The 14,569-nt window shown below is 41.9% G+C and overlaps 1 protein-coding gene across 1 annotated transcript in view; it reads right to left on the minus strand.

The window, feature by feature from the left end:
- Positions 1-1,063: 1,063 nt before the first annotated feature.
- LOC126547967 (uncharacterized) overlaps positions 1,064-14,569 on the minus strand; it is a 239,429-nt gene continuing 225,923 nt past the window's right edge. Inside the window, exon 36 of the mRNA XM_055063336.2 lies at positions 1,064-2,665. Within this exon, the coding sequence (XP_054919311.1) occupies positions 2,317-2,665 (349 nt within the window). The 3' untranslated portion in view covers positions 1,064-2,316. The remainder of the gene's footprint in view (positions 2,666-14,569) is intronic.

Here is a 14,569-nt window from a genome sequence, read left to right on the forward strand (position 1 = left end):
GTGAAAGGAAGACACTGCACAAAAAGATAAAAACAGGATGGGCCAATTTGAAAGGGCACAGATCTGAAGAGGTGTCCATGCATCATGTGTCGACAAAATACTTGGATGCCGAAAGACGAACACCAGGCCATATGTAAACTGTATAACCAGTGCCGTTTATGAAACACTGTTGCAATCTAGGATGACCTATGTAGGATGGCAGGAACAGGATAATGCATTTGAACACAGAGCTCCTGCACTCAGAAAGTCATGAACAGGGGCATAAGTGTTCAGTAAACCATCCTCTTGAAAAGCGGTTCGGGGAGTAGCGCATAAAAGCACAACACAAAGAAGAGTATAAAAAATTGATATGTGGGGTTTTATGTGCCATAACCACAATCTGATTATGAGGCATGCCATAGTGGGGGACTCCGGATTAGTTTTGACCATCTGGCTTTCTTTGATGTGCACCTAAATCGAAGTACATGAGTTTTCGCATTTTGCCACCATCGAGACGCAGCCACCGCGGCCAGGATCAAACGAGAGTATTGCATGGTGTTTTTTGTGCACTCAATGCTACTGTATACTGCAATGTTATTGTATACTGCAGCATTACATTTTTTAAAGCACACAGCACATTTGCATCCATTAATACCTTGCAATCATTCTTTGTGCAGACGAATGCATTCAATTTTGAGAGCACTGCTACTTCCAGCCAAAATTCTAGCACACTTTTTTTTTCTCGTAGAAACTTGCCAATAGTGGACAATGCCAAAGGTTTGGGGCATTTCAGATAATCAGATTGTGGTTATGGCACATAAAACCCCAGATAATTTTTTATACTCTTCTTTGTGTTGTGCTTTTGTGCGCTACTTCCCAAACCCCTTTTCAATATGATGGTTTACTGAACACTTATGCCCCTGTTCATGATTTTCTGAGTGCAGGAGCTCTGTGTCCAAATGCACTATCCTGTTCCTGCCATCCTACATAGGCAATCCTAGATTGCAACAGTGTTTCATTTTTGTCAATGTTCACACTGTTGGAATCAAAATGGCCACACAGGCCGACGATAAAACTTCTGAAAAACGAAAAATTCAATTTATTCTGCAAGCTTTCACAAATGGCAATTGAGAATGAGAACAAGATCAACTTGTGGCAAAATCTGCTACCACTTCTCGCTCTGTCTGGCTGAGCAGTCCCACAGTTGAAAATAGCACATTTGTAAAAGTGGGGGAGAGGAAATATTCAAAATTTTCAAATACGAATTGAATACTGAACACTAACTACATTTGTATTTGAAAAGGAACTATTCAGCATTACGATTATTTGAAAATAACCAAATATTTCACAAAAGTCGAATGTGAAAGTCTGAATACTGGTCTTCTAAACAAAGTACCGGAAATTATTACAAATGAAACAATGACAAAAGTTCTTGAAGCAATGCAAAAACAAAATGTGTAATGCAAGCTTTGTTTTCGGTTTCATGGCAAAAGCCTGATCAACAGTGACGTGCTCTGCGTGGCTGGAGAGCTGAAAGAGTTGTTTCTTTGAGCAGGGAGTGTGCCTCTTTCCTGATCACATGAAACAATGGGTTTTACACGAACCTGCGTTGTTTGCTTGTCTGTTATTTAACATTACTGGCAGTCTAGTTGTGCAGCAGTTTTATCTTTTATGCTACAACCTGCGATGTTTTCCTTGCGATGGGCCCTTGTACATGTGTCTACAGCACAGAAGTCCCTCAGCAGAACTAGTTCTCTTTTTCCACTTCTAACCTTTTTCTCGGCAGCCATTTATTTAGCGTTTATGGAAAGCTAGTCATAAAGCAGCCATTATTTCTCTGAAAGCTTGTTTGCAACCAGTCTCTAATATGGTTGAGAGGCTATTCATAGTTTCTTAAGGACAATTAGTAACCATGTTTAGAACTGATCCTTTGTGCCTGATAATTAGCTCTCTTTTTTGTACTAGTCAGTAGAGACATGGTACCTAATTATACCGAAATAAATATTCCTTCTACAAATATGTGCGTCTGCATTAGACTAATCAATATTTGATGCCATATTCGATACTTCCTTTTTGTATTCAATTCGTATTCAAAAATGTAATATTCACCCACCTCTAGTTAAGTGATATCATTTTGTGTAAACTGCTCTCAAGTCTGAAAACATGATTATCTGACCAGCAAATTCTACTACCAGCAGTCAGTCTGACTGGTGCAGGATGCCTATAATCAAGCAGTAAATGCCTTCCACAAATTGTCCTTCTACAGAAGAATATTCACTGCAGTCACTGAGCATGCTGCGTCAAAAAACTGAACAGAACCGTGGGCTATACTATCTGTCATCTGAACTGCCAAAGTGACTTCAGAGTTTCAAGGGTGTCATCCACCAACAGGTGAAAAATCGCATTGGCCACCTGGTCTTTGACAATGACTTCCTCGCGGCTGTAATCCACCCACTCAGACTCTTCTCCTCGAGCTTCGGAAGAGAGAAGAATGTCCACAAAATTCAGTCCTTGATCATCAAAGTTGCGGAATGCAAGTTCAGAATTTTCATGGAGTCCTGGCACCGACATCACCTTGCTTCCCACAATAGAGACAAAAGATTCAAGTGTAGCCGGCAAAGGTTGCTTTCTCCTAAGACGCACATTTCGCTGCCAGGATGGTGGAGAAGTATCTGTGGCTTCAGTGCTGAAAAAAAAAAAAAAAATTAAATAAAAGTTGCATTGTTACATATCTTAAGTAATCAAATGACAACTACAAGTTGTGGCACTGGTTGCTTTTATTTCTTGCTTTTCTTATGCACCAAGTTATCTTCGCATCCATATCAGGTGTTTGTTATGTAACAAAATATAGTGAAATGGGGGGGGGGGGAACGATGTAAGAAAAGTTGCCACAACTCATGCTACAAACTTAAGTAAAGCATGAAAGAGTGGAACAATGTGGCTACATTAATATTCACACTACACGGCAGATCTTTTTGCTCATATTCAAAAGGTCCACATATAGTGAAAACTTCTGCTGCTTCTCAATGGACTTCCTAGGCTGAACAAGGATTGGGTGGCTAAGCAAGTTAGCAGTTTTTTGTACTAACCGAAGGCTAACTTTGACGCAGTGAGATACAACCACAGCCTTGACAATGCTACAAATTTTATTTTAGGTTCAAGCTAGACTCAGCTGAGCAGTTACCACTTGCCATCTTTGCATTAATGAATTTTGTAGCCTTGCTCAATTAGGTAGCAGGTATAGTCTGAGAGAACAAATTCATAGACTCTTGAACGGCAACACCAAACAGCCCTTATTGGATAATTGAAAAGCACATTCATTTACTGACTCAAAGCACAAATGAACTAAAGCATCAACTTCAGCAGCTGCAAAAAGGCAAAATAAATGGAAATTTACTATTGTTTTATATGATTTTCATGAAGCGAGTCTCATTGTAGCACAGTGTGCTCAGTAAGGCATTGTAGGTCTGGAGCACTGCAGGGGCCAAATTTTATGGCCCGAGCACGCAGTTAGAAGCCCGGGCCTGGCCTGCACCCGTGGCTGTAAGCCCAGGCCCTACCTAGGCCTGTGCCTGCATTACCAGGCCCTCCCCAGGACCATGGGAGGAACTCTGTGTACATGCCTTAAAAATGCCATCGCTCAAAAAACGTTTTTCCACAGAGCAAGCAAATACAGCTAACATAAACAGGCCAATGGAAGCAAAGGCTGGGTTAAAAATTTTGGGCAAGGCATTTCATTTCAAACTCTTGTGTAGGCTTTACGTCATAAGCACTAAGGATTATACAGTCAAACACCTTCATAACGAAGTACTCAGGACCTCTAAAATCCTTTGTTATGCAGGTTATTCCGTTGTGAAGGTCATGCACCATGCCACTCACAATAGAGCAGGCTATAAGCACGTTCAACAAAAGAAAACTTTTATTTACATGAATAAAAGAGAAATTTGGTGAAATAGGCTGCTAATTTTTCTGCACACAAGTTGTCCGACAGAATTTGCGACCGCAGCCAACCTTATCCCATCCAAGTTCACAGAATGCTCAGAGGTGAAGCACAGGAGCTACACAAAATAAAGCTGCAGATTTTCAAATGCCGCTATCGCCTCCCTCACCATCAAAATTCTTTGTTCCTTCATTGGCATTCACATCCTTCCCACCTTAGATGGCTTCGAAGATGTTGGTTGTCAATTACGATTACGTCATCATGTCATCAACTGCAACATATTCATCAACCGTCGCAGCCGTTGATGAGTTAGAACAAGTAGTATACAAGTTGAGCCATTCCTGAATTACTGCAGCAGAAGTACTTCTGCACACAGCTCCTCAGCAGGAATGCTAATGTACATGTGCACAGTGCTCATGCCACCAGTGAAAGCCAGAACACTGCCCCGACTCCGTCAGAGCCAATTAAGCAGAGCTTGAAGGTATGATCTATGTGGTTACACAGTGCAGAACAAGATAGAACAACTACCCGGTATCATACCCTGCATAAAGGTAACTTGGCGTAATTTGGCGACGCTTTTGCAGCTCAATGAACTCTGCATTATCTATATACTCCTTCTACACCTACATGCATGAGCTGTTCTCGCACATCAATAATGCGACAGCATGATGGTGGCAGCAGAAACAAACCTCTAGTGTCCCAATTGCTATCACAATAAATATATTCTTGCAAACAGTTCTTACAGCAAAACAAAAAAAAAAAAAAATATAAAATTATCTTAGGTACAAAAGCAGCCAAAAGTTCAAGCACACATATCCTAATTTGGACACTGGAATAATGAAGATGGGAAATGCACTGCCACAGTAGCCCTCCAGAGCCCACAAAGAACACTGTGAATATGGTTAAGGTGGAAGCCATCTACGTTTTACATTGCAGCAACCACAAACCAAACGCCAAAGTAGCGTAATAAATGAAAAGCAGCAAAATGATGCAACTGCAATAAAATAATCATATCTGCAGTTATAAAATAGTGCAATAGCAAAAGCATTAACAGTCCAACAGTATCAAGAGCTGTCATTAGTATTTTTTTTATAACAAAATTTCTTTTTGTACACAAAAAAATTAAAATTCTTTTTAGAAAACAAGAACTAAGAGAAAAACGAATCACAACAGTTTTTTTCCTTTCCCATTAAGCACCACACTTTTGAACTAGCACCGGCCTAGCACCGTGACTTAAGCCCAAGTCTGGCCCAGACTCAAGAGCATCAGGCCTGGCCAGGGCCCGAGCCCGCTAGAAGACACTTTTCCTGGCCCGGCCTGCAGGCTGGGCTGGGCCAGGTCTAGGCTTTCGTGCTGGCCCGGGCCCCTGCAGTGCTCTATGGCAGAGTGCATTATTTCACATTCAATGGAAAGAGTAGAATCCATTGGGACACAACTGCAATAGCTCATATTTTTGCGAGGTTGTTGTGAGGCAAATAGCCTAAACCTCATTCAAAGAGCAAGCAAGCAGTCAAATGTACAAAATTCAATTATGCTGTTGCCATGACAACCTTCTATGAATATTTCACTGCTTTTATGTTGCAGCAGTTGCAAACCAGTTCAGTAAAAAATGATAGCCATCTGTCAGAAACACACACTTTGTCACCAGCGAAGAAGGTACCACAGCCAGCACTTAGGCATAGGCACAGATGTGTGAAACCATTAACTGCTTGGACAGACTCCTTGGACCATGACAGGCCAACCAAAACATCAGTTCCTGGACCAATGACTAGAAGGCATGTTAGGTTAACAGTACATAAATAAAACTTTTGAAGTGAAGCAAGAAGTCTTAATTCCCAAAAGTTTCTTGCTACATTAAGAGCCTCAATCATAAAATGTTATGAATCTAAAAAGCTTCACATTTGTCACAATAGTGTACTACAGTGAAACCCACTTATAACGATACCAGTTTTAACAATATATCGGATATAACAATAAGTAGCCAATGCATCGTCAACTTTTGTATGTGTTCTATGGCAAAATAAACTGCTTATAACAATGGTTCTATGCTGAATTATCAGTCATAACAATTAAATCTGGCTAGTGGGTGTGAGTGCTAAAAGGGAAAAAACTAAAATTCAGAAAAAGAAGAAAAAGAAAGGAAAGTGAGCCACTGCACTTGTTTTCCTGGATTTCTAGTTCGTTTTCTTTTTGGTACAGATACCTAGCATTTATAATTATATTCTATTGTTATAGTCAATATTTTTTAATCTGAGTATGTTTTTAAAAGTGGCAATGCTATATAATTGGGTCCTGGCTGTACTTTTTCTGTCTAAAATATTTTGGATGTTTGTCTCTTGTCTGACGTGAAGGTTTAAGGTCTAGTCAAGCTGCTCTTTTGCAACTTTTTTCCTGATATCCTCCATAAACTTGTATATTTATGGAAATAAATTCATTCATTAAATTCATTCATTCATTCTGTTTTTCTCGTGCAACCTGGTTAGCAGTTGGCATTGGTTAGCATCGGTTATAACAATATGATTTCCTTGGCACCGAATATTGTTATAAGTGAGTTCGACTGTATTAACACTGTAATCAAATGTGAACAGAAGGAAGCATTTCACGAAATATGCTATATTTGATTGCATGTCACTTGATGAACCTATTAAAGCAACAATATTTTACAACATTATCCACTCAAAACCAGCCTTTGTAATCTATGTTTCACATGAATTAACTTTTATATGAGCGAATACTTTTTTATTCAAGTAAGTCTTACTCATACACTTCGTCTGTCCACAGTTCAGTTGTTAAACTTACCTTAGTTATGAATCAGCTAGGTCAGTTTAATACCACTGACACTCCTAATAGATTTTAGGAAGAACAATGAATATTTACTGCAGGTGTGCAAAGTCAGTGTGCTTTCTACAGAGGATCCTCAAACAAGTATAGCTGAAGCATTCGAAACTGGCACCTCCTATACAGAAAAAGTGGTCTCTCAGAACCATTGCATCACATCTGTGGCTAAATATTTCTATAGGAGTGACAGCAGTGATGAAACCATGGCTGAAACCATGGCTGAAACCACAGGTTTCATCACTCATAGGCCAGTTCCTTAATGGAATGTACTGGCCCAACAGCACGATGTCATGACTCCGAGCTTCAAGCCTTGTGACACTGTTATGGACAATGTTGAAATGCACCATAGTGAGCAGACTCCATGGGAAAGCAGATTTCCCCTTTACAACACATGTGATACAAGGTGAACATAGCTAGTTTTTTCTTACTTACTAGGTTCTAAAGCTCTTTACAAGATATTTAGCAGATACAACAGCAGCACTGAATGTAACCATTGCTCATGCAGTGATGCTGCATGAGCTGCCAGAAACCATACTTTTAACATTAACAACATACTTAAATACATTACAAAATGTGTTAAGTAACTAGGAGCTAACTCTGTACATCAACTCAGGTGTTGAACAATCGCTCACTGATCCACATATCTCCTGCGGTCATTTTGCTGTCGCAAATTTGCACTCAAGTAGAATTTTACCTAGTGAAGGCAAGGATTTGCCACTGTCATTGCAAGCTGAATTTACAAGAATTAATGACATTCCTGTAGAAGTACAAGACATGATTTACACGAGTCCTTAAGCCATGGCCAGCTATCTTAATGCAATTCTGAAGATCTGGAGCACATCATCCTGTACTACTGAACTCAGTCTTTATAATGTTCGACCTCTCAGCACTTCACCTCCAAAAAAGTGAATGGAAGCACCACTCTTTGACTGCAGGAGTCACTGCAGATCAATGACGCTCGATTTCTACACTCTCAGTTCCTGCAATTCCTGAGCAAAACGTTTGTAACCAGGTGCTCTCAGCATCTGCTTGAATGCATCTGCTTGAAGTAAAGGTGTGCTTCTCAAACAATTTCTTCTTGTGGGAATAACCAAGGGGCATTATTCAAGAGCAGTGCCCTTTTCAGTCAAGGGGTAGCACTGTAGTCCAGTCAATGGAGTCAAGGAATAAATCCTCGAGTGTATGCTGTGAATAGGAGGGAAAGCCTAAATTTGAATAATGAACTATTATAACAAATATTGAATTACGTGCTCGATGATGGGATCGCACCTGTCCCTCAGCTTAGCAGCCCGATGCTCAACCCAGTTAGGCCACAATCACACATATACTTCTATCGTGCCAACAACAACTACAGCTCTTTGATATGATCACTGCATGCATCACATAGTGTAGCATAAGTATGTGAGAGCACAGTCGCATGCACCAGTTTCTTTTACACCAAAGATGCAGGAGTGAAATGAACTAATTTATAGCATTTGATAAACCGCTTCTCGAAAGCTTTGCTTCACAATGGTTACTTAGGTCTTCCACATGGAACATGCTGAATTCCAATAGACCTTTTCATCGAGCGAGGAGAAAAGGGAGCGTGGTGAGCCTTCCCTCCTCTCTGGCTTGTGTGAAGCAGCGCTGTGCTGCTTGAGCGTGTTGCTGTCACATATTGCGGAACGAATGGGAAATGTTCTAGCGCGTTCTCTGTGAAATTTATGTGATGTCAGTTCATACAAGGTCATCGGGGAACCACTGTGTAGCCTTTCGCTGCAGTGGTAACTACAGCATGCGGAAAAGTTCTCTTGGCAGTGCAAACATGCCGACATGCATCACCAGCAGCAGTGTGTGTATGTGTTTTGAACTATTTTGGCTGTATCAGTTTCGACTCAATGAAGAGAACAATTGCCAGCATGAATTAGAACATCTTTTCACTATCAGATCGCATGGTGTGGGAACTAAAACACAAGTGCATACTGGTGTATCGCCAACCCAACACAGCCCCAAAACATCTAAGTGCAAGTCATAAAATATTTGTGTCAGCCACCAGCATCATTCTCACACATTTCAAATCTAGTAGACTTGAAATCACCATACTATGTCTACACTATAGACTCCTGTATGAGGCCTATGGCGTTGCTCAACACAGCTATCACTGCGGTAGGGAAACCAACATGATACATATATAAGCTTTGTGCTTCGACAATGCCTTTTTGCCCTGTAAAGCAGTAATACTTGAAGATGGTCGCAAAAATGAATATGACGGCTACTTCTGAGGACAAAATTTCCGTAATACGGGTGACTGCATTGTTGGAAACAGGATGCACAAAATCTACAACAAAAAAAATTGGATTTTTATTCTCTTTAAAAAGAAAAAGAAAAGAAAGAAGGACGGGATAACGGCTGCAGTAAGACTTTGCATGGTCATGTCGCATGTTTGGACCATGCACTACCTAGAACAGATCTATAACACAGCATCTACCACTGCTTCGGATGCTTGCGCAGTCCGCAGACAGTCGCTCAACAAGTGTAATTCACACTGTATGGTATGCCATTATAGTAAAGGTTTCACTAGGGTACTGCCAGTAGAACCCATTTATTGCAACATTCCTCTGGCTAACCTCATCGTCGTCTTCTCTTCATTATCCCGCTGGCGATGTGCCACACACTCCCAATCGGCTGTCCTGGCCCCCACGATGATAATATGGTAGCATGTTCACAACTGAAGCCTTTTAAACTTTTCCACTGGGTCTTTGGTAGTGTATTGTCTTCAGCACTCCTTGTTGTCAAGCTGTCTTGATGACATAGTAAGGTCCTGTAAATGGCGTTTTCGAATCAAGTCCCTTTCGGACCAGAATCCATGAATCTGGTTCAATCTCCGGCATCTTTGTGCAGTGTCTGCGGTCAAAATTCTTTTTCATTGTCGCTCTATATTTTTGTCACTGATGAGAAGTCTTGGGATGTTCCTTTAGATCAATTTGTTTCACTAAGCCCAATTCGTGGTCCGCTGGCAGCCATGAGCTCGTTCCAAATGCCGCGAAATGGGGGCTGCATCCCAGGCCTGCTGTATATGATCTGTTGTGATGTGCAACAGTGGCTTCCAAGGCGCATTTCCAGCCGCCTTTGAATTCGGAATATAGTCATATGTACATCTTCAAGTCCCTTATCACTCGCTCTGCAAGGGAATTTGCTTCCAGATGGTAAGGTGCTGGGAAGCGAAGGGTGATATTTCTTTTCTCAGCCCAAAGTCGCAGTTTTTTGCTTTTAAAGGCAGGGTCATTGTCTGCGATGACGACTCTGACGTTCTTGAAGAGTTCTCGTTCCAGTAATGATATCACACAGCTTGCGTCCTCCTTTCCAGCTTTGGCGGCTACAAAATGCGTGCACTCATCCACAACGACAAGGAATGCTTGCGTCCTCCTAATTCCCTCCCCCTTCTTTTTGAATTCAGCGAAATCAAGATGCACAACCTCGAAGAGGATATCACAATACTCTGGCAAGACCATCCTGTTGCCTTTAGGCTTGTACTTGGCTTTAACAAGCTGACACTGATGACAAGTTTTCACATAATTTGTAATGTCTTCTTTGATGTTTTTCCAAGTGACGCGCTGGGCTATCTTATGGTATGTCTTCCAGAATCCGTCATGTCGTCCTGACTCTGGACTAGTGTGGTAAAGCTTCAGTACTGTTGGCACTTTGGTCTCCGGGACGTAAATTTTGCCATTCTTCACTTCCAGTTCCTGCATGCCTTCCCAAAGCAGTAAGAGGTTTATATTTTTAGTTGGGGCTTCATGCGGCACATGGAGTCGAGAGATGGCATCGGCATCTTGATGTTTCTGTCCAGGGCGATGTATGACGTCAAAACTGAATTGTTGTACTTTGCTAACCCATCGAGCTATTCTGCCCTTCGGCTGAGATAGCTCTAACAGGTCGTCAACACCTGGTTGACTGTGCGTAGCTTGAAGTGGTTGCCTTCCAGGTAGCTAGCTTCTGAAATATCGCAAGGCTAACACCACCACCAGTGCTTCCTTCTCCGTAGTTGCATAATTTTCTTGCCTCTTCGTAAAAGTGGAAGAGTAGTAACCTACTACCCTTAGCTCCTTTCCTTGGTGCTTTGTAGCATCACGCTGGTAGAGTATGGCACCTACTCCATAATAAGATGTGTCGGTATAGAGCTCAAAGGGCAGCTTGAAGTCGGGGAGCATTAATACAGGGTCCGATGAAATGATGCGGACAAGCTCAGTGTAGCTATTCTCACACTCTTCTGACCACATAAATGGCATGCCCTTTTGGGTCAATGCGATGAGGCATTTGGTTTTTCTGGCATAGGCTCTTATGAATGCATGGAAATGGCCCGCCAGTCCCAAAAACACTAGGAGGGAATGAACATCATACGGTTTCACCATTTTCTTGATGCGTTGAACACTCTCTTCGTTGGTGCTTTGCGTTTCACCATCAAATACCCTTCCGAGGAAAACCACCTTACTGCAAAAAAACTCACTTTTCTTCATGTTAATTTTAAGTCGTGCGGTGTTTAGTGCCTCAGCTACTTTACACAAATGTTCCTCGTCGTTTTCCCTTGTCCTGGAGAAGACAATGATATCATCCCATATACATTGCAAAATTTTCCAATGAATTTGCTCAGCGTTTCGTTCATCATCTTCTGGAACCACGACCCAGAATTCTTCCAGCCAAATGGTAACCGATTATACTCGTAGATGTCGAAAGGTGTGACAAATGCCGTAAACATCTTAGTCGCTTCTTTCAGTGGTACTTGCCAGTACCCCTTGCATAAGTCTATACGTGAAAACCATTCGCATCCTCCATTCTCGTCAATGATGTCATCTATCCTAGGCATCGCGTATGATGGAAAAAGATCGGTCTGCTTGTTTGCTTGTTTATCATTCAGTAATTAGTGCACAGTTGGAATGATCCATCTTCCTTTGGTAAGATGGTAATAGGGGAAGCAAAACAGGATGTCGATGGCCTTGATCCCTGCTTTTAACATGCCTTGAAGTTCTTGTCTTAGCCATACTTTCTTTTCATGGCTGAGACTATACGGCTTTTTTTTGATGACTGTGCTGTCGCGCAGCAAGAACGGCACCTCAATCGTGGCTGTGGTGCCGTTCTATATGGCCCAATGCAGATTAACTCGGGGAACTTCAGTGGCACGTCTTCTGCGCATGATGGCTTTCGTTCATCGGGTTTTTCCGTCAAACACATATCTTGCTCAGCTTTTTCAATAGTCACCTTGTCATTCCATAGTATGTTGATCTTCACGTTCTTCATGTCTGGTCGTGATAAAAGAAAGGCGAAGTTCACCGCTGACACGATGAGCGCTTCCACCTTGAACTTCTGACCATCAAACTCAAGAACTGCCGTTGTCCATTTATGGTAATCCTGAGATGAACCATCGTAGCTACACACACGAATAGGCTTTCCGGATATGATGCTGGTTGACTCCACTATAGTTTCATTAATTAGGCTCACGGAAGCACCAGTGTCAATAAATGCTGACATGTTTCGGTTGTTTACAAGCATCGGCACTGTCGGAACGCCTGATTTAACAAGGAACACCATTTTTTCAGCATATTGGTGAGATCCTGTAGTGCCTGGACTTTTGGAGGTATGGCTGGTTGTGAAGTACCGAGCCTCACATGGATTTGTCGCTCGGTCTAGAGTTGTGACTCTTGTCTCTTTTGATTGCATATTAAAATCTGTCGTCATGACGTGCGCCAGTGACTGAAGCAGTTGGTCCATTGTGCTTGGCGACCTAGCTAGAACTTGTTTCTGGCCCTCTCTTGTCATACCGTGCATAATGAGGGCGATAACTGACGATTCTGGAAGTTTGGGCTCGGCTGTACAAATTAAATGCCACCTTTCCAACACATACTCTCTGATGTTTATTGCTTTCTGTCTGTAGAATATGGCGTTATTCCAAAGTTCCACGGGATTCTTTTTGCATGCTCGAGAGAAACTCTCCTTCCACTCATTCCATGGTTCATGCAACTGCAAACTTAACCGAAGATCGTACCATTTCCGTGCGTTGCCATACAGAAATGCCCGCATGTTCTGTATGCGATCCGCGTCACTCAACCATTGGTTTGTGGAGCAAGCATGCTCATAAAAACGAAGCCAGGTGTGTACACCGGACGAATTGACATCAAATATGTCTGGTTTTACGAAAGGCTGTTCTCTCTTGTTTCCACATCTTGACAGCGTAACAAGATCTACCAGCTGCTGCCGTTGCTTCATCTGGCATTTCTGAAGGTCAAGCAGTGCATTCAGAACAGTTATATCACTGTCTGGCGGCGTTACAGCTAGCTGAGTTTCATGAGTTAAGATGGGTCCTTTAAAACAAGTTCCAGACTCATCTTGTTCACTGGAAGCAGGAACGGTACCTTTAGTGACAGTGTCGTCAGCCGTAAATCCAGAGGCACTTGGAACGCTCCATAGAACAACAGGCATGGTGACATCCTCCAGCGGCCTGGCATGTTGTTCGTTACTTGCTTTGTAGCCTTCCATGGTGGTTCATCCTTCGTTGAACGCGACATTCATCTCCTCCACAGGTTCCTGTTTTCGACTGCGCCAATGTAAAGATTTCACTAGGGTACTGCCAGTAGAACCCATTTATTGGTACATTCCTCCGGCTAACCTCGTCGTCTTCTCTTCATTATCCCGCTGGCGATGTGGATTGCCAAAATTATTACTAACCAAACTATTTTATTCATGGGCAGAAACCTTGTCCAATAAATGGAGTAGTCCCACAATGTATGAACAGATAACAATTTGAAAGCTTTTGTCAAAGGAAAAAATACAACTTCTACCGTAGCAGAATGGTACCCAGGCTGTTACAATCATTGTGTATGTTTCTGAACTACGCATTGCCCTTAAACCACAACTTTACAACTACAGGGAGAATGCTGTACTAAGGTCACATCAGTGAAACAAATTTTCAGAAATACGCAACTGATCTCCGAGGCTGATTGTAGGCTCAAACACATGTGCACACATCGCGCACGGTTTGCTGTCCGCCTCACTGTCGCAGAAACTCCAGTCATGCCAAGTTAAACTACTTCAGTATACCTCACAGAACCGTTTCCCACGTAGAAGATGCCATGTCCTACTAAATAGACCGTGCGGTGTAAGAACAACCACCAGAAAGTACTGCTGAGCATATACTTGGCATACAGCACTCGGTGCTCAGCCAAGCCAGCATGCCGACTTCCCACAGATGGTGCCACTACGTACGCAATATGGCAGCGCCCATAAGAAAACAGTCCATAGGCAGACCTGCCAACCTTAGAATTCTAAAAATGAGGAAAAAGTGAAAGCTGAAAAATACTAAAATTCTGTAAGAAATACTAGGAATTGTTTGTTTATTCAATACTATGTTGACTGTTCATTAAAAGTTCAGACCTTATTCTGTATTGATGCTGTGAACATGTACTCCACTCTTTATAGTAGCAGCAGCAATGATCTGCACTGCAAATGAGCAGAAATGTTGGAGAGGTTTATTAAAGGGACCCTGAAATGATTCTGATGATTTTGTACAAATGCATTGAGTCGTTAGGGTAGGTACTTCTGATCATTAAGTGACGCATCTAAGAGCTCTGCGTAAAGCGTGTAATTTATTATAAGGTTTTAAATATGTGCAAAGCTACTGAGTGCAGTGGTGCCACTCTCCTGAGTTTCAGTCCCCCCATCACCATCTACATCAACTTTATACATACTTAGCGGGCGCTAACCCATTGGCTACCCATCTTGCGTCAACATTAATTTTTCTAACTTTATGGTGAACAAATATTGTTCATAATAGTTGGAATG

The sequence above is a fragment of the Dermacentor andersoni genome, chromosome 1 (assembly GCF_023375885.2).
Source record: "Dermacentor andersoni chromosome 1, qqDerAnde1_hic_scaffold, whole genome shotgun sequence".
NCBI lineage: Eukaryota > Metazoa > Arthropoda > Arachnida > Ixodida > Ixodidae > Dermacentor > Dermacentor andersoni.